The following is a 19,928-nucleotide window of genomic DNA, read 5'->3' as shown; positions in this document are numbered from 1 at the left end:
ACATGTCCTATTTTCCCACGGACCCTTCACACGGTCTGTTGAAACAACGGCTGTGTGAACGGCCACATTGAATTACATAGGTCCATGGGACGACCGCTGTTTCAACGTCCGTCCCACGGACATTAAAAATGTTCGTGTAAGTAAGGCTTTAGGATGAATTGCCCAAAGCTGTATCTTCAATGTTTCTAGATAATTTTTATTTTGCCCAAAAGGGCAACTGATCAGATAAAAGTATAAAATAATTTTCGGCAACACCACTAGTTTTCATTTGAACAAGAGTTTATTCACACAGCTGTTTTGAATGTGTCCTAAGTTCTCAAACTCCTCTAAACAACACTTTTCCACCCAGATGCCACTAAACAAACCAGAGTTGAAGAACAATGTAGAAAGCACATTCATAGATCACGATATAGGAAGGATAAAAACACTCACATTTGAGCATGTTCTAAAAATAGGTGCGTTTTATTCTAGTTCATGCAATTGCCATAGGAATTGCTGGTCATCTCCATACATGCAAACAAATACTATTACAAAAACATAACACTAATAACGATCAGGGTAAAACCTCTGGTTCCCAGAATGATAGTTATGGTGTCCTCCCTGATGGTAAGACCGTTCTTGTCTGTATTGGCTGTGGTTATCACCCCAGCCTCTATCACCTTGCTGTTGGCTATAGCTGTTGCTGGACCGATCACGTCTTCCTTCCCAGCCTCTCTGGTGTCTGTTACTTCTATACCTGTAATAGAAACACATTAAAGTTAACACCAAATATTACCCAGATGGGTTTACCTTAGGCTCTGTTCACACCTACATTGTTTTCAGTTATTCTCTTCTGTCATAGAAACAGACAAATGTAAAAAAAAGTTTTCCATCAAAGCACCCATTGACTTTAAGGGATTCATTTTAGACTCAGTTGTGCTCAGTTTGGCTCAATTCTGTCAGGTTTCCATCTTTTTGCAGGAAAAAAAAATAGCATAGTCTGAAGTGCAATTTTTTTTCCATCCAAAATGACAGAAAGGAGCTTTCAGGTTTTTTTTTGTTTTTTTTTTAACAATAAAGTCGAGACGACAGAAACAAAAAGGAATGTCTTTTGTTTGTATCTGTTAGAGCAGTTTCACACCTGCGATGGTCTCTCAGTAGTTCTGCTCCGTCAGAGGAGTGAAACAATGAAAATACCAGAAGCGCCGCTTCTATTGTACGATGGACACCACCTGCGCCAGACTGACCCCATTGGCTTTAAGTCAGGGTTTCCATGGTTTTACCGGGAGCAATATAGTTTCCGGTAATTTCAGCCAGAGCTGCGGCGGAGGCTCCTAATGGAGTCTCCAACGCAGATGTGAACAGGCCCTTATTTATTGCGTTGAACGATAGTTTTTTCCCTATTGCGCATGTTCATCACTTACTACATTAAAAAACAAAATAGATTAATAAAGGAAAAAAAAAAAAAGGATATGTTAAAAATGGAGTAGAACGGAAGGTAAAGCTTCATGGTCTTTTGACGGATTCAACACACACATCTATAAAAAAAACAGTGTACCTTCCGTTTGTTTCAGCTTGGCATCTGTTTTTGAATCAATTTCTGTTAAATTTGATAGAACCGTTAAAATACAATGTTCAACGCAAATGTGAAAAGAGCCTTAGACGAGGTATGTTTTCTTCTCTTACTACAGGGCTTTACTGTTCACACCACATTTGTGCCACGTCTGACATAAATGTAAAGATATGTTGTCGTTAATGGACCCACTGATTTCAACTCTGCAGCCCTTACCTCCCTCTAGTAACAGATTAAGCCATTAAAGAGGTTCCGTCACCACATTATAAGTGCCCTGTCTCCTAAATAATCTGATCGGCGCTGTAATGTAGAGAACAGCAGTGGTTTTTTATTAAGAAAAACGATCAATTTTGACCAAGTTACAACCTATTTTAGATTTATGCTAATGACTTTAATAGACAACTGGGCATGTTTTTACTTTTTGACCAAGTGGGCGTTGCAAAGAGAAGCGTAAGACGCTGACCAATCAGCGTCATATACTTCTCTCCATTCATGTATTCAGCACATCATGATCTAGCAAGATCAGGCTGTCACATACACCCACATTAACTTGACTGCAGTGTCTTGAGAGTGCATAGACATCACCTCCAGCCAGGACGTGATGTCTATTTACACTCCCGACACTTCGGTAAAGACTTACTCACACAGCACATTGAGATCACGCTTGCTGTCATTAAGTCCTACACAAACATTACCGAAGTGTGAATATACATCGCGTCCTGGCTGGAGGGGATGTCTATTCACCCTCAAGACACTTGAGTAAAGTTAATGTGGGTGTATGTGACAGCACATCATGATCTCGCAAGATCAGGCTGTGCCGAGTACATGAATGGTGAGAAGTGTATGACGCTGATGAGTCACTGATTGGTCAGCGTCATAAACTTCTCTTTACAACACCCAGTTGGTCAAAAGGTAAAACACACCCTGCTGGGCATTAAGAAAGTCATTAGCATAAATCTAAAATAGGTCATAACTCCGTCAAAATTGAAAGTTTTTCTAAATAAAAAAACACTGCTGTAATCTACATTATAGTGCCGATCACATTATATAGGAGCTAGGAAACTTATAATCTGGTGACAGAGCCTCTTTAAATCTAAAAGGGCAACAATGTGGAAAAAAAAAAAAAAACTAAGGATAGACCATCAATATTTTTGCCCTGCAAACCCCTTGAGAGCCATATTTAACCATACATTATAGATTGAGGGTCTCCCTAACAAAATTTTGAGGGGAAGGGATTTACACTTCATGGAGCCCCAAATCAACTATGGGACCACAGTTTCTATAGCACTACAGAGAAAACAAAGCAAGAGGTGCAGCACATTCTAATCACATTGGACACTCATGTTGTACAGTCTACACAGAAGTCCTCATGACTGACAGTTGTGCTGAACGTGCTATAAAAAGGAGGGAAGTCGTGACATAGTTAGAAGGGATGCACAAAGCAGACAACCCCTTTAAAAATGTTTCACAAGTGCAGGCACCTACCTATCCTGACTCCTCTGGCTGCCTCCCCTCCAGTCTTCAACAATAGGTGGTCTGTCTTCTGACATTTTCAAATATTCTTGATACTCGGCATCCTCTGCGGTGAAGCGGTGAGAAAACAGGTTCTCATACGTCTGCTTTATATCAGATGTGTCCGTCATTCTAAAAAAAAAAAAAAAAATGAAACAAACAAAACCTACCCGATAAAGAAATAGTCATCCAATCTCAATTAAGGTAAAAAACTCGTCCCACCCCCAGTCATTCTACTTCATGCATCCCTCCAATTCCATTCCCCTCCCTGATCGGACGTTGTGTGTGGAGAGACGCTAGTCCGTGCTGGTAATTAAAGGGGTTGTCCACTGCTGGACACCTGATTACCTATCCACCAGATAGGTCATCAGTGTAAAAATCGGTGCAGGTCCGACACCCGGACCCCATACCGATCAGCTGCCTCTGAGAACCTGATGTCCATGCCAGAAGTTGATGGCTCTGGTCAGGGAATAGCGGCCGAGCCACCGTACTGCTCCTATTCAAGTGAATAGGAGCAGAGCTGCAGTTCGGCCGCTATGCAATGTACGGAGCCAACTGCTTCAGGTGCTGAACATTGCATACTGTGCAATGACATCCGGTTCCCGCAGGAAGGCGGAGAAGCGGATTGGTGCGGGGTCCGAGCCGCAACGATGATATACAGATGGTGGATAGCTCATCAGTTGTCCAGTAGTGGACAACCTCCTTAATTATCATGGCAGCCATACAACTCCTGGAGGGTAATCCACAACAGGTGCAATTCTAATCATTAGGACCCGTGTATTATACTCTCCAAGCGTCGTATGGTTGCCATGGCAAATGTACCACCTAACATGCACTAGTCTGATCTTAAAGGGGTTATCCACTATCAGACAACTGATGATCTATCCACCAGATAGGTCATCAGTATATCATCGTGCAGGTCCGACACCCAAACCTCACACCGATCAGCTTCTCCAGTGGCCTGCGGCGCCGGATGTTAAGTCACATTATGCAATGTATGGAGCTGGAAGCAGCTGGCTCCGTATATTGCATAGCGGCTGCTCCTATTCACTCGAATAAGATCAGAGCTGCAGTTCGGCCGCTATTCCACGACTGGAGCCATCTGCTTCCCGGCATGTACGTCCGGTGCCCGGAGGCATCGGATGCGGGATCCGGCCCCCGACAGATCATGTACTGATGACCTATCCGGTAGATAGGTCATCAGTTATCCAGTAGTACACAACCCAGTGACCTGCAAGATCTCCACAGCCGCATGTCAATCTTATGTCATCGTCCACCAGCTGTGTCTTCTGTTGCAAAGGAATGGCAGCAGCGTGACAGAACACATCCTAATCAAACCGCATGGATGGGGGACAAAATATGTTTTCCACTGGTGTTCCCCTTTAAGCTTACATTACAGTTCCAAGAGTACAATGTCCTTAATTCCCATGCATCACCAATCAGAACAAATCCCCTGGGTGATGCCATCTATATAATGAATGTTGAAGGCTACATACAAAGAACTGCAGCCGGGCGCGACAGAAGTCACGAAACTTCAATAAGAACCCCAAGCAAAAAATAACGAAGAGCATGCGCCGCAAAATGAGCAGCAGCCCGTACCCGTAATGTATAGACTACCCGGGCGGGCTCTCATCGGATGTACGGAGTCTGTACCCGTAATGTATAGGCTACCCGGGCGGGCTCTCATCGGATGTACGGAGTCTGTACCCGTAATGTATAGACTACCCGGGCGGGCTCTCATCGGATGTACGGAGTCTGTACCCGTAATGTATAGGCTACCCGGGCGGGCTCTCATCGTATGTACTGAGTCTATACCCGTAATGTATAGACTACCCGGGCGGGCTCTCTGCACATGTACTCTGCCTGTAGCGTACGCACCTGAGCACAGCGTCGGAGACTGCAGCAAAGTTGTCGCACGTACACAAACGAAGCAAAAAATACTAGACCAGGCGCAGTGTAATGACGTCATGAACAGTCACGCATTTGACCATGTGACTGTTTAGTAGGCGGTCCCCAAAAATAAAGCAATGGAGTAGGCGGGGCTAGCGCTCAGCTGTACGAGGTGCGCCTCTTCCTGTACATGTTTCGCAGCCTGAGTTTTCATCCCGAGTAGTTGTTTGCGCTGATGAACTGCTCTTGTAGATATAGAATATATACATGTAACCTATAGTAGGCCCAAGCTGGACGACCAATGTAGATACGTGTCATTGGGTTACTTTGGAAGCCCCAATACAGTTGCATTTAAAGGAATGCAGTAAAGGACATTTGCTTATACATTATGATCAGGGGCGTAACTAGGAAAGACTGGGCCCCATAGCAAACTTTTGACTGGGGCCTCCCCTCCCCTGGGTGTCACACAACCCCCCCCCTTGTAGATAGTGCCTTTTTTACAGCCCCTCTGTAGATAACGCCATACAGCCCCCCTGTAGATAGTGTCATACATCCCTCTGTAGAGAACGCCATACAGCCCCCTCTGTAGATAGCGCCATACAGTCCCCCTCTGTAGATAACTCCATACAGCCCCCTGTAGATAACGCCATACAGCCCCCTCTGTAGATAACGCCATACAGTCCCCCTGTAGATAACGCCATACAGCCCCCTCTGTAGATAACGCCATACAGCCCCCTCTGTAGATAGCGCCATACAGTCCCCCTCTGTAGATAACGCCATACAGTCCCCCCTGTAGATAACGCCATACAGCCCCCTCTGTAGATAACGCCATGCAGCACCCTCTGTAGATAACGCCATACAGCCCCCCTGTAGATAACGCCATACAGCCCCCCCTGTAGAGAACTCCATACAGCCCCCCTGTAGGTAACGCCATACAGCCCCCCTGTAGATAGCGCCATGCAGCCCCCTCTGTAGATAACGCCATACAGTCCCCCCTGTAGATAACGCCATACAGCCCCCTCTGTAGATAACGCCATACAGCCCCCTCTGTAGATAACGCCATACAGCCCCCTCTGTAGATAGCGCCATACAGCCCCCTCTGTAGATAGCGCCATACAGCCCCCTCTGTAGATAACGCCATACAGCCCCCCCTGTAGAGAACGCCATACAGCCCCCCTGTAGGTAACGCCATACAGCCCCCCTGTAGATAGCGCCATGCAGCCCCCTCTGTAGATAACGCCATACAGCCCCCTCTGTAGATAGCGCCATACAGCCCCCCTGTAGATAACTCCATACAGTCCCCCCTGTAGATAACGCCATACAGCCCCCTCTGTAGATAGCGCCATACAGTCCCCCTCTGTAGATAACTCCATACAGTCCCCCCTGTAGATAACGCCATACAGCCCCCTCTGTAGATAACGCCATGCAGCCCCCTCTGTAGATAACGCCATACAGTCCCCCCTGTAGATAACGCCATACAGCCCCCTCTGTAGATAACGCCATGCAGCCCCCTCTGTAGATAACACCATACAGCCCCCTCTGTAGATAACGCCATACAGCCCCCTCTGTAGATAACGCCATACAGCCCCCTCTGTAGATAGCGCCATACAGCCCCCTCTGTAGATAACGCCATACAGCCCCCCCTGTAGAGAACGCCATACAGCCCCCCTGTAGGTAACGCCATACAGCCCCCCTGTAGATAGCGCCATGCAGCCCCCTCTGTAGATAACGCCATACAGCCCCCTCTGTAGATAGCGCCATACAGCCCCCCTGTAGATAACTCCATACAGTCCCCCCTGTAGATAACGCCATACAGCCCCCTCTGTAGATAGCGCCATACAGTCCCCCTCTGTAGATAACTCCATACAGTCCCCCCTGTAGATAACGCCATACAGCCCCCTCTGTAGATAACGCCATACAGTCCCCCCTGTAGATAACGCCATACAGCCCCCTCTGTAGATAACGCCATACAGTCCCCCCTGTAGATAACGCCATACAGCCTCCTCTGTAGATAGCGCCATACAGTCCCCCTCTGTAGATAACGCCATACAGTCCCCCTGTAGATAACGCCATACAGCCCCCTCTGTAGATAGCGCCATACAGTCCCCCTCTGTAGATAACTCCATACAGTCCCCCCTGTAGATAACGCCATACAGCCCCCTCTGTAGATAGCGCCATACAGTCCCCCTCTGTAGATAACTCCATACAGTCCCCCCTGTAGATAACGCCATACAGCCCCCTCTGTAGATAACGCCATACAGTCCCCCCTGTAGATAACGCCATACAGCCCCCTCTGTAGATAACGCCATACAGTCCCCCCTGTAGATAACGCCATACAGCCTCCTCTGTAGATAGCGCCATACAGTCCCCCTCTGTAGATAACGCCATACAGTCCCCCTGTAGATAACGCCATACAGCCCCCTCTGTAGATAACGCCATACAGTCCCCCCTGTAGATAACGCCATACAGCCTCCTCTGTAGATAGCGCCATACAGTCCCCCTCTGTAGATAACGCCATACAGTCCCCCTGTAGATAACGCCATACAGCCCCCTCTGTAGATAACGCCATACAGCCCCCTCTGTAGATAACGCCATACAGCCCCCTCTGTAGATAACGCCATACAGCCCCCTCTGTAGATAGCGCCATACAGCCCCCTCTGTAGATAACGCCATACAGCACCCTCTGTAGATAACGCCATACAGCACCCTCTGTAGATAACGCCATACAGCCCCCCTGTAGATAACGCCATACAGCCCCCCCCTGTAGAGAACGCCATACAGCCCCCCTGTAGGTAACGCCATACAGCCCCCCTGTAGATAGCGCCATGCAGCCCCCTCTGTAGATAACGCCATACAGCCCCCTCTGTAGATAGCGCCATACAGCACCCTCTGTAGATAACACCATACAGCCCCCCTGTAGGTAATGCCATGCAGCCCCCCCCCCTGTAGAGAACGCCTTACAGCCCCCCCCCCTGCAGGGAACGCCGTACAGCGTCCCGACTCCCAAAAAAATGTGACATACTGCGTGTCCTACAAAAGACATGTATCCCCTATCCACAGCATAGGGGATACATGTGTGATCGCTGGCATTGATAGGGAGAACGGGGGACCGAAAGTCCCCCGAAGTTCTCCATGACTAACCTCTGACGTCTGCGCACAAGCGCGACCGGCGCTCCATTCATTTCTACGGAGCTGCCAACACAGACCCCGGAAGTCCGAGGTTTGTGATGGAGAACTTCAGGGGACTTTTCAATGCCAGCGATCACACATGTATCCCCTATCCTGTGGATATCCTGTGGATAGGGGATACATGTCTTTTGTTTAATGGCAGAGCGGGGAGATACCTCCCTGCTCTGCCGTAGTGTTTAGTGGCATCGCGCTGTAGCTGCTGCTAGCGGAGCCTCCGGCCATGGTGGGGGCCCGTGCCGGCGAGCGACATGGGCCCCCTCATGCTGCGGGCCCCGTAGCAGCCGCTACGGCTTCTATAGCGGTAGTTACGCCACTGAATATGATATATAAGAACATTGTAGTGTTATAATACTGTGATAACTCTGCATATAGCACAGCAACTGAACTACACCAGGTACAACACCGGGTCTGCATGGAAAACCCTTACACAGTACAACTTGCAGCCTAAACGCTATTGTGTTCAATGCAAAAATGCCACAAAATTGGTCTAAACTCACAGTTGCATTCGTCTGTCATTAGAAAAAAAAAGTTTCCTGCTCAGTATACTTTTTTTTGTATCCAGTTGTATTAGAATGTGCAGATGACTAAAGGGGGTTTTACACAGGGCAATTATCGGGCAGACGAGAGTTAATATAATACTCGTTCCCGATAATTGCCCTGTGTACACGGGAACGTTCAACAGATAAACGAGCAAACGCTCAATGATCTGCTGGTCGTATCGTTTTAAAAAATATTATCGTTGTCGGCAGCACATCCTGGTGTGTAAACAGGGAGACGCGCTGCCGACATGATAATAATGTATGGGGACGAGCGATCGGAGTAACGACCGCTCGTCCCCATCCATAGCTCCATGTAACAGAAGCAAGCGAGTGCCGATCATCGATGTCTCGTTGAATGGTGCTCGCTGCATCGGCCGCTCATCGGCCGGTGTAAAAGGCCCTTAAGGCTACGTTCCCACGATAGTGAAAAAAAATGACTATTATAGGACCTGTTCACATCAGCGTTGCAGCTTTCCGTCGGCAGAACCCATGAACGGTAAGGCAAACGGAAACCATAGCTTCCATTTGCATTGCCATTGATTTAAATGGTAATGCTTTTGTTGCAAATGGTTTCCATTTGATTCCGTTCCGTAAGGTTTTTTGTTTTTTTTAGCCAAAACAATAGTGTCGACTGCTACCATGCCCCCTTTACTACAATCTGCCCCACTGCATTCCTTTTTAGGAGATACGGTCTGAAACTCTAAAAAAAAAAAAAAAAAGGAAATGCCATTCGTTTTACTGACTGTAGTATAGTGTAGTTTGGGTATACTGTATACGGATCTATTGCTTAAAATTTCAAGATTCCTGGCGACTGGAAACTCCTTTGCTTCCCTGCATTTTCAATTCCTCTTGGGGACATCTACCATCACGGGGATCATCTGCTCGACCTGCCAGCTCATCTGGACTACACTCAAGGAGATGGTGATGCCTCCACCCACACCTGAAGACCGGCTGAGGAATGCTGAGGTGTTTCAGGACGCTGCGCAGTCCTGGACGGAAAACACATCTTTGTTAAGAAGCCGTCGAACTCTGGGTCCCGTTTCTATAATTACAAAGAGTATTTCTCGCTAGTGCTGTTGGCCTTGGCTGACAGCAATTACTTGTTTGAGATTGTGGATATCTGAGCCTATGGAAGCACTGCGGATGCTCAGGACTTCCAGAATGGGTGAGCGGCTTAACAACCAACTGTTCCTACCTGAAGACCGCCCCCCTGCCCGGCTCTGCTGGACCACTCACCCTCTTCATCATTGTGGCAGACAAGGGGTTCGGACTCTCCCGGCATGTGATTACGCCCTTTCCCCAGACGAGGATTGGACATCCGTAAGCGCATATTCAATTACCGGCTCACCTGGGCCCGCCGGTAAATTGAGTGCGCATTTGGGATCCTTGCCAGCAAGTAGAGAGTTTTCTATTCGCCCATCCAGATGGATCCTGAGAATGTGGGCTTGGTCATGCAAGCCTGCGTTCTCCTAAACAACTTTACCTGGATCCATGATGCCACTTTGGATTTTGATTTGAAGAATACCTTTCCTGCTTCATCTGTCCCTTTAGACACTACGCCGCATGGAAGACCTGGATTGTCGGGGCTTGAGATTCGGTTCTTGTATGCGGACTACTTCTAGAACCCTTGAGGGTTCTGTTCCATGGCAACTATATCATATCCACTAGGGTTGCTGATTTTTTGTGGACAGTGTAACAATTCTACCTTTGTTTTACTAGTTTAGTTATGTTTGGTTTACTTAGTGTAGGGACTCGCAATACATTGAGGACCCTTGACGTGGGTTGCAAGCTAACGTATTTTTGCCAAAACATGAGGATTTTTTCTACTTTTTTTGAAGTCAGAAAATTTTTTAATTTTCCGTTATCTTTTTTTAATTTCTCTTTTTAATTTTTTTTTTTAAAACATCATTTTTATTAACATTTTTCACATTTTTTACAAACATTTCACAGAAAAATTGCGTCACAATTTGAATCTCGCGTACTTGCGAATATAACTAAAACAAAATAGAATAACATAACATATACTCATGGCATATCTCTTTGCATCTGCTTAGCAACTAAAAAGCTAAAAAGCTAAAAACATGACTTCCCCTATCCCTGAACATGACTTAGGCCATCAGATAATATCTCCGTCCCATCCATTCCCCTTCTATTATCTAGGCTCCATTTGTAAGCCTCCTAATGTGCCTGCCAGAAATTGAGTATGATACCATGCTGTGTGTCTAAAGGGCGTAACCATTTCCACCACCTCAGTCGCTGTGCATTGCGTTTCTATAAATATTTGCCATTTAGCGAATAACTTCTTGGTTCCCGTTTCTTTCCTTCTTTCTACCTCCACCCGTTCGAGAGCTAGTAATTGTTTCAAGCGAGACACAATCATGTCGAGGCCCGGTGTATCAGCTTCCAGCCATTTACACAGAAGGCACCTCAAGGCCACCAGCAAAATTGTGTGCACCAAGGGGGGCGGAGATCTCGTCCCTCGAGCCCCCTCTTCCTCTGGTGGTCGCGCCTGATGGAACAGCAGCGCTTGAGGCGTCATCGGAAGTTTCGCCTTCCAATGATCCACAATATATCTGTGTACCATCTCCCAGTATCGTTCAGTATGAGCACAGCTCCATACTCCGTGCCACAAATTCGTCAGGGGGGTGTTGCATTTGGGACAGCTCGTAATGCGATCGGCGAAGGACTGCGAAGGTAAAATATTAAAGCCATATATGGCCGAATGTATTAGTTTAAAATAGGTTTCCCTCCAGCTCTCGTTCACTATCACCTTCCGTACCGTCTCCCAACCCTCCACTATGGTCTCTCCTTTCGCCGGATCTTGCGTCCATCGTTCCCATATTTTGAACATAGCCCGTGGGCGCGGGCGGACAAAATAATCCCCGAGTGCACTATACAACCTCGAGATAGTCGCCCGAAGAACAGTTGGGCCTATGACCTCATCCAGAGTATGAGTGGTGGCTTCCTTATTCAAATCTCTGAGCCTAGAAGTACAGAACGATCGCACCTGGAAAACTTGTATAAAATCAACATTAACATTGCCCTCTAAGGGATTGAGTTTAGCTCTGATTTCCGACCCTGTTAACCATCTCCTTTCCTCTTTATGCATAAGATCCCCTGCATTACTAATACCTGCTTCCCCCCAAGAGGCAAATCTATTCCTACTGTCCACTCCCGGCAGGAATTCCGGGTGTCCCCACAGCGGCATGTGCTTGGAGAGCAGGTGAGGCAAGCCAAAACATTTACGAACCGCTTTCCAGGCTAGGACTGTATCTCTCAGGACAATGGAGGTTTTGAGACGGCACGGAAGGGAGGCCACTCTACAATGTAATAGCGCTTTTAAGTTCCAGGGTGAGGCATACTCCCCTTCCAGCTCTAAGTTGGAATAATGGCTCGTTTCATGAAGCCAATCTACTGCATGACGAAAGAGACATACCACATTGTATCCCCTAATATTGGGAAACTTCAGTCCCCCCTCCTGCTTGCCCATCATGAGTTTAGTAAGTGCAATACGAGGCCTCTTTCCTGCCCATACAAATTTTGTAAATGCGGAGTTCAGTTTGGAGACATCCCCATGCTTCAGCAAGAGCGGGAGTGTTTGAAAGGGATATAACAGTCTGGGGAAACTAACCATCTTAATTAGGTGACATCTCACCAGAAGGGATAGAGGTAACTGGCACCATCTGGCGAGTTCCGCCTGTATTTTTTTAAACAGCGGTGGATAATTCAGACCATACAGGGTTTCAGGCCCCTTCCCTATCTTAATTCCTAGATAAGTTATGCATTGTTTCACCGGGGATATCCCGCATCCCAAGGACTGCCAAAAGGCCCCGGGTAACGGTTTGCCCAACTCCAGCAGTTCGCTTTTAGCCATATTGATTTTGTATCCCGAGCATTGCCCAAAGTCCTGCAAAAAATGAAAGACCGGCATTAAGTGTTCTTGGGGATTTGACATAAACAGAATAACGTCGTCAGCAAACAAGGCTAACTTAACTGCCTGAGACCCCACCTGGATACCTTTGAATACTGCGGACTCTTCCAGAAATCTAGCCATAGGTTCCAGTGCTAGATTAAATAAAAGTGGCGACAGTGGGCATCCCTGCCGGGTTCCTTTATGCAATTGGAAGGGAGCCGATAAAAACCCTGAGGAGTAGACGCGCGCTTGGGGATTATTATAGACCCCTTTCAAAAAGATCCGAAAGGCTCCCTGGACCGTCATCTTATCCAGCACCATCGCCAGCCATTCCCATTGTATGTTATCAAAAGCTTTCTCTGCGTCTAGCGCCAAGAGTGCCGGTCGGGCCCCTGGCTGGGGATCGTGCCTTACTGTTTCTAGGACCGTCAACACCTTACGCAGATTAGTCACTGCCGCCCTACCCTTTACAAACCCCACTTGAGATTTCCCCACCAATGTTGGCAAATATATGGCCAAGCGGTTAGCTAAGATTTTTGTGAGTAGCTTCTGGTCTTGATCTATCAATGAGATCGGGCGATATGACCCCGGGTCAAGAGGATCTTTCCCCTTCTTGGGCAGCACCTTTATATGCGCTATTTTGGCCTCCGCTGGGAAAGTACCGGTCTTTAGTAAAATATTATAGTACTCCACTGAAATGGGGCTGACTTCCTCTCTTAGTGACTTATAAAATTCTCCCGTGAACCCATCCGGCCCCGGGGCCTTTCCGTTATGTAAGGTCCTAATTGTGCTCGTGAGTTCCTCCACCGTGATTTCTGCGCTCAGCAGATCGTTCTGCTCCTGCGTGAGCCCAGGTAACTTTACCTTCTCCAAGAATTCCCTACCTTTTTGGGGGTCAATGTGCGTGTCCGAATAAAGGGCTTGATAATACGTACGCAGAATAGTGTTTATTTTTTTCGGATCCGCTGTAGGGATTCCGTCGGTGTCTCTAAGGGATACAATGTGCGACGGTGCATACCTCCCATTCGCCAGGCGTGCTAATAATTTGCCCGCTTTGTTGCCAAAGCGCATAAGGTCAGCATCAAATTGAGACCGATAGATGCTTTCTCTTTTATCTAGCCACTGATCAAACTGTCGCCTGGCTTCACTCCATGCCTCCCCCAGAGACGCCGACGGATGTTGCAAAAATGCCGTATATGCACACCTTAATCGCTCGCTTGCCGTCTTGTACCCCTCAGTGGTCTTAAGTATCAGATTGGCCATAAATTGTATAATTTTCCCGCGAATTACCGCTTTTGCTGTACGCCAATACAACGACGGGTCCGTACGGTGTGACGCATTGTCCCCGTCAAATTCCGTCCACCATCCCCTTAGTTTTTGTAAAAAGTCCTCATCCGTCGCCAGAAATGAGGGAAACTTCCATATAAAATCCATTCCCTTAGCTACTGTGTCGGCCAGAGTAATGGTAATCGGGGAGTGGTCAGAGATGACAAGATCTTTTATCGTCGCGTCGCGTAATCTGCGGGAAAAAGCTTCGTTCACCAGTAAGTAATCAATACGCGACCACGATTGATGCACGTGCAAAAAGTGAGTATACTCCCTAGCATCAGGATGTAAACTCCTCCAAGCATCTGCAAGGGCAGTGTGTCTCAAAAAGTCTGGCAAGATCCTATCCCTCTGTTTATGCGAAGCGGCCCCTACTCTTCTATCTTCCCTAGAGGACCTTACAGTATTAAGGTATCCCCCTAGTATCAATAACTTAGTGCGATCCTGCTGGAGTTGGGCTTCCAATTGGTCAAAAAAACCTGTGCTGGCCGCATTTGGCCCATAGACATTATGGATACTAATAGTTTCCCCTGCATGTTCCACCACTAGATGGACCCAACGACCCTCATCATCACGTTCCTGGGACACCAATGTGAAAGCAAAATTTTTATGTATCAATATTATAACTCCCGCCTTACCATCTCTTGCCGGCGAGCCAAAAACGTGGCCCACCCAGAATATTTGTAGATATTTAAATTCTAACTCGGTAAGGTGAGTTTCCTGGAACAGGGCTACATCTGGATGCAATCTCTTCATATGTCGCAAGAGTTTGGTCCATTTCTGTGGGGATCTAAGCCCCTTGACGTTCCATGAGACTATTTTCATGTTATTGGACTATGTCTAAGATGAGCTAAGGTGTCGAAAAGCCGCGATCGGTTCGGGGAGTCGGATCCATCTTTCCCTAATCGCCATGTATAAACATAGAAAACATGGGCAAAACACGGCCTATCAAACAAAGCTAAACTCCAACTCAAAGCCAACAGACCATGTTGAAAAGGAATATAAAAAACGCCTGTGCCAAGGGCAGTCAACCCCCTAGTACACATTGGCATAGGAAACGTCACTTTTTTCTGTTGTGCACTAACACGTCCCTCCCTCCCGGACCTGCGTAGCCGAGATTACACATCACTTATCGTGACCAAGTTGCACCAGCCCTTCACCGACCAACCATCTCTTGCAGCCGATACCCGGTCTTCTATCAAAGGGTCACGCCCTTCAGCTGCCGCTCAGATTACCACGTATCATATCGACCTGAACACTGCTTCATTTCAACGTTGCCCCGAACAGCTACCCAAATAAACCCCTTCAGGAGAGAACCGGCCTTGTGAAACTCTCAGAGTACCCCACAAGTGAGCGTACTTAGAACTTAAAACAGGCCCTAACTCTGATTCCAACCCCCTGCAATGTAAATACAGCATTATATCAGAATGCATACATTTTGATCTGAGGACATTTGACGACAGACTAAAATGCTGTAGTAAAAGACCGACATATGCAATCATCAAGCATTATCTGCAATAACTGGCAACTTATCTGCTAAAGATCGGATCGGAACCTGCGAGTGCTCTACAGCGTCCTCAGAACCCTCTCTCTAAGACATAAAGGTCCTGACAACTTCACTCTTCAATCAGGAGACGTGGACCTAGTGAGTCCCGTGGCCATCTCTGCGGCTTCGGAGAATCCCCTCTATTCCTGGATCTTCCTCCGCGTTCTCTTCCGGGTGTGGGTAGTAAAGCTTCTGCCCAAGTTCGCTCCATATCCAAGCGATTTTCCAGATCCTCTACTTTGTCTCCCAACTGCGTGGTATTAGATAACACCGCTTTAAGTTTGGATTGCAGGCGTTCATTTTCATCCTCTAGCAGCGTTACCCGTTGCTCTAATTCATTAGTCCTGGACGTTACTTGTGCCAGATCCGCATGCATGCGGGTAAGAGACGCTTGCACCGTTTTTTCCAGCGCTTTTTGCAGGTCAGGAGCTATCCGCTTAGCCACTTCATGGGCCAGTGCTATATAGTCCACAGGTGCTGGTTGCAAAGAGGCTATGGGCTCTGCCTGGCTTGAAATCGGGTACAGGGGCTGGGGCTGCATCAGTTCCTCATCCTGTGAATACAGCGGGGGAGCAGTGGCGGGAAACGCCGCCATCTTACCTCCCCTGTCCACACCCGCGGCTCAATCCTCCATGGCTGGCTTGTGTGCGCTCCGGAGGAGGTATCGTTCCATATACCCCCGGGTACGTTCCTGTGTGAGGGCCGGTGTCACTGAGCTGTTTTTCGCCACCGAAGTGACTTTTGCAGGTGAGCAGGCTAGTCGGGAGCGGGAGCACACGCGTCCTGCATCGCCAGCGCCGGAACTGGAAGTCCCTCTTTTTAATTTAAAGAAAATCTTTACATTTTGTAGGCTGTTTTTCCTCCATTGACTTATATTGGATCAGTCATGTTTCCGTCAGGTATCAGTTTCTTTTGCTACTCTATTCTGACTGTCAAAAAGCAACTGAATCCTGATGAAAATGAATGGAGGTATAAACAGAGCTGAATCCGTCTCCTCTCTGCTCTACGGATTCTATGAGTAAATTTAGAGTGAGTAAACAGTTAAGAAAACGGTGGGGGGAGGAAAAGAGTCTGATAACTGGAGAAAGGTGCATTAATCTGTATGTAAGATATATTACAAAGTTTTCTTTCTCCCCTTGTATTATTGATTTATGGAAAGTTGTTTATAGTCGGAGGTACACTTTAAAGTATATGAGCATGCCGGTGTATACCTCAGGAAATTTTTCTGGCATATATTCCGCCAGTACACCATGGATGTGAAGTGAATTTAGGCTAATTGTATTAATACATACTGAGTATCACTTTGTGCAGATCACTGGAACTAACGTTAACTTGCTGAAGTTGCAGTTTATAACAGTCACATTCCAATTAAAGTGAATGGTAACTGTCACACAACTCTTGCCCTACTTTTCCTATTTTCTTTTTCTCTACCTACAGAACAGTCACATGATTGGTTCTTGTTGCTTGTGACGTAATTACACTGTGCCTGGTAAAGTTTGTGCTTTGTTCGTCTACATGAAATACATTGTGTCTACTGTATCTGCTGCTGCGTTCAGGTGAGTTCGCACACCCGTTCTCCCACTAATTATGGCAATTGTTAGGACCACCTGAATGGAGCTCCCTCAGAGGCAGAGCTAGGGGTTTAGCACAGTGGGTGCGAAACACATGTGAGTGGGCCCCAACCCAGTGGGCCCCCCACAAAGTATAATGAGCCCTTAGTGTCCTCCACATAGTATAATGACCTCTTAGTGTCCCCCACAAAGTATAATGACCCCTTAGTGGCCCCCACATATTATAATGCCCTTATGGCTGCCCCACACAGTATAGTGCACAGTGGCTCAGTGGTTAGCACTATTGCCTTGCAGTGCTGGGTTCAAATCCAGCCAAGGAAAACATTTGCATGGAGTTTGTATGTTCTCCCCGTGTTTGCGTGGGTTTCCTCCGGGTACTCTGGTTTCCTCCCACACCCAAAAAACATACCAAAATGGTAAGTAAGGACCTCTGTACAGCGCTGCAGAATATGTTGGCGCTATATAAGTAACAGAAATAAATAAATAAATAATTAATTAATATAGTGTCTCCCCTCACAGAATAATGCCCCCATAGCTGCCCTCCATGCGGTATAATGCCCCTATAGCTGTCCCTACAAAGTATAATGCCCCATAGCTGCCCACCTACAGTATAATGCTCCCATAGCTGCCCGTACACAGTATAATGCCCCATAGCTACCCCTACAGTATAATCCCCCATAGCTGCCCTCATACAGTATATAATCACCCCATATAGTATAATGCTTCCAAAGCGGCTCCATACAGTATACTTCCCTATTGCGGCCTCCCCATACCCAGTATAATGCCCCCTTAGCTGCAACCACACAGTAGAATGCCCCATAGTGTAAAAATAATAAAATAAATATTTATCTATCCCGGTTCCCACGACGAGTGGCAGAGATCACTCTCACCGCTCTGTGCAGTGTGTGGCTATGTGCAGACAGGCACAATGTCATCACTAAATTGCCCGTCTGCATCGAGCCACTCACAGCCGGAGGTGGCATTACACATTCAATGCTGGACCAAGGACCCGTCAGCTCCCTGCTCCAGCATTGGATTTAACTGTATCTGTGTCCTGAGGACACAGATACGGTTGAAACCAGGACACACCACCTCTGGGGGAACGGCCCTTCTCCCCACTATCTCAGCGGGCCCGGGGCTACTGCCCAACCCAAACCCCCCCCCCCCTCAAGCTACACTACTGTGCTCCCTGCATAGCAGGTGGTCGGGACCGCCACTGTGCAGGAAAATCTTTTTGAAGAGTCCACAGCCCAAAACCAGCAGAGCAGCTCATTCTCAGGAACAATGGAGGTTCCAGCAATCGAACTTCTACTGCTCAGAAAGTGATAGCACATTGAAAGCAATGTGTCATCTCTGTCTGTGATGGGAATAAACCCTTAGGGTATGTGCACACGTAAACTGCATTTACGTCTGAAATTACAGAGCTGTTTTCAGGAGAAAACAGCTCCGTAATTTCAGACGTAATTGCTCGTCCTCGCATTTTGCGAGGCGTCATTGACGGCCGTAATTTAGAGCTGTTCTTCATTGAATTCAATGTAAAACGGCTCAAATTACGTCCAAAGAAGTGTCCTGCACTTCTTTGACGAGGCAGTCATTTTACGCGTCGTCGTTTGACAGCTGTCAAACGACGACGCGTAAATTACAGGTCGTCGGCACAGTACGTCGGCAAACCCATTCAAATGAATGGGCAAATGTTTGCCGATGTATTGGAGCCGTATTTTCAGGCGTAAATCGAGGCATAATACGCCTCGTTTACGTCTGAAAATAGGTCGTGTGAACCCAGCCTTAATGGAAACATCCCTGTCTGTCTAGGATGATTCAAGAGATAACAGTTTCATACCTTTCCAGTGGTTTTCCAGGCCTTTTTTTTTATTTTTTATTTAGCCCTCTTATTTATGAATAGGAGGGCTTTCCAATTAGATGTTTTTTTTCTTTAAAAAAATAAATAAAAATGTCCTCCCTACAGTGGCCACTGACCTGAGTGCCGAAGCATGTAAACCTTTCCCTCTTCGTGCAATATACGGGACGCCCGTGCACTGCACAGAAAGGGTGTCCCCGCTGTGGCCATGTCACAAACTGACAGTATGACCTCAAATGGTGAATTGAGATACAAAAGATATTAGAAAGTTGCAGAACTTTTCATTTATACTGTGATTAAGCTTTACTTACATAAAAAAGAAAAACCCATTTCAAATCTTTGGATGCCATCAACATTAGATCAGAGATCTTCAGATGGTAAGATCTCCAACAAAAAGAGACATGACACATTTCATGGATCGATATTGTTGCCAGCTCAAGGATCCCCACTGATGAAAAATTATGAAATGTTTCTACATGTCAAGTTTTCTAAAACCAAAAGTACACTTTATGGCTCAGTTCTGAAAGATTCTCAGAAATGAACTGGATTTTAGAACAAGTAAAAATAAATAATTTCACAAAGCCACCTGTGCTGGAATCTTTTCTCTTTATATGTTAAAGAAAAACAAGCAAAAAAACCATGTATTGAGCATATTACGCCAGCAGGAGGTAGCAGAGTACAAAGTGCTGTCTTAAAATAACAAATACATAATATTTACTCTGTTTTCCTAAGGTGTTTTGTAATAAAGGAAGAAACACATTTATTTATTCTAGAGATCTATGCAAAATAGTTCCAGAAGAAGGAAAACTTTTTTCTTCCTTCTGGAGGAGAGCTATTTTGCATACTTTTTTCACAGAGAGCATTGCCCTTAAGACTCTCTACCAGTTGGATCTCCGCCAGTCGCACTAGTACCTTTTAAGAGCTTCTAGAAATCTAAAAACCTTTGCAAGTAACAATTATGGAATGTCCAGTTATAAAATTCAAGATTTATACATGTACACAATGAACTGTAATAGTGCAGCAGTATTCTCC

The 19,928-nt window shown here is 46.6% G+C and overlaps 1 protein-coding gene across 1 annotated transcript; it reads right to left on the bottom strand.

The window, feature by feature from the left end:
* Window positions 1-443: 443 nt before the first annotated feature.
* Window positions 444-5,051, bottom strand: RAMAC (RNA guanine-7 methyltransferase activating subunit). The gene is made up of 3 exons (XM_075855237.1): window positions 4,943-5,051; window positions 3,038-3,196; window positions 444-736 (listed from the first exon to the last, which is right to left on the bottom strand). The coding sequence occupies exons 2-3, from the start codon at window positions 3,193-3,195 to the stop codon at window positions 544-546; spliced, it is 351 nt and encodes a 116-aa protein (XP_075711352.1). The 5' UTR covers window position 3,196; window positions 4,943-5,051; the 3' UTR covers window positions 444-543.
* Between the last annotated feature and the right edge of the window lie 14,877 nt (window positions 5,052-19,928).

The sequence above is a fragment of the Rhinoderma darwinii genome, chromosome 3, assembly GCF_050947455.1.
Source record: "Rhinoderma darwinii isolate aRhiDar2 chromosome 3, aRhiDar2.hap1, whole genome shotgun sequence".
Classification (NCBI taxonomy): domain Eukaryota; kingdom Metazoa; phylum Chordata; class Amphibia; order Anura; family Rhinodermatidae; genus Rhinoderma; species Rhinoderma darwinii.
The sequence above is the reverse complement of the archived record's forward strand: the minus strand, read 5'-3'. Positions and strand labels throughout refer to the sequence as shown.

What these genes read in the sequence shown, in the direction of transcription:
- RAMAC (XM_075855237.1), bottom strand. Translation starts at nt 3,195, where the DNA reads ATGACGGACACATCTGATATAAAGCAGACGTATGAGAACCTGTTTTCT. An exon ending in AGCCAGAGGAGTCAGGATAG is followed by an intron (nt 737 to 3,037) that starts GTAGGTGCCTGC and finishes TTTCTATTACAG; the next exon opens with GTATAGAAGTAACAGACACC.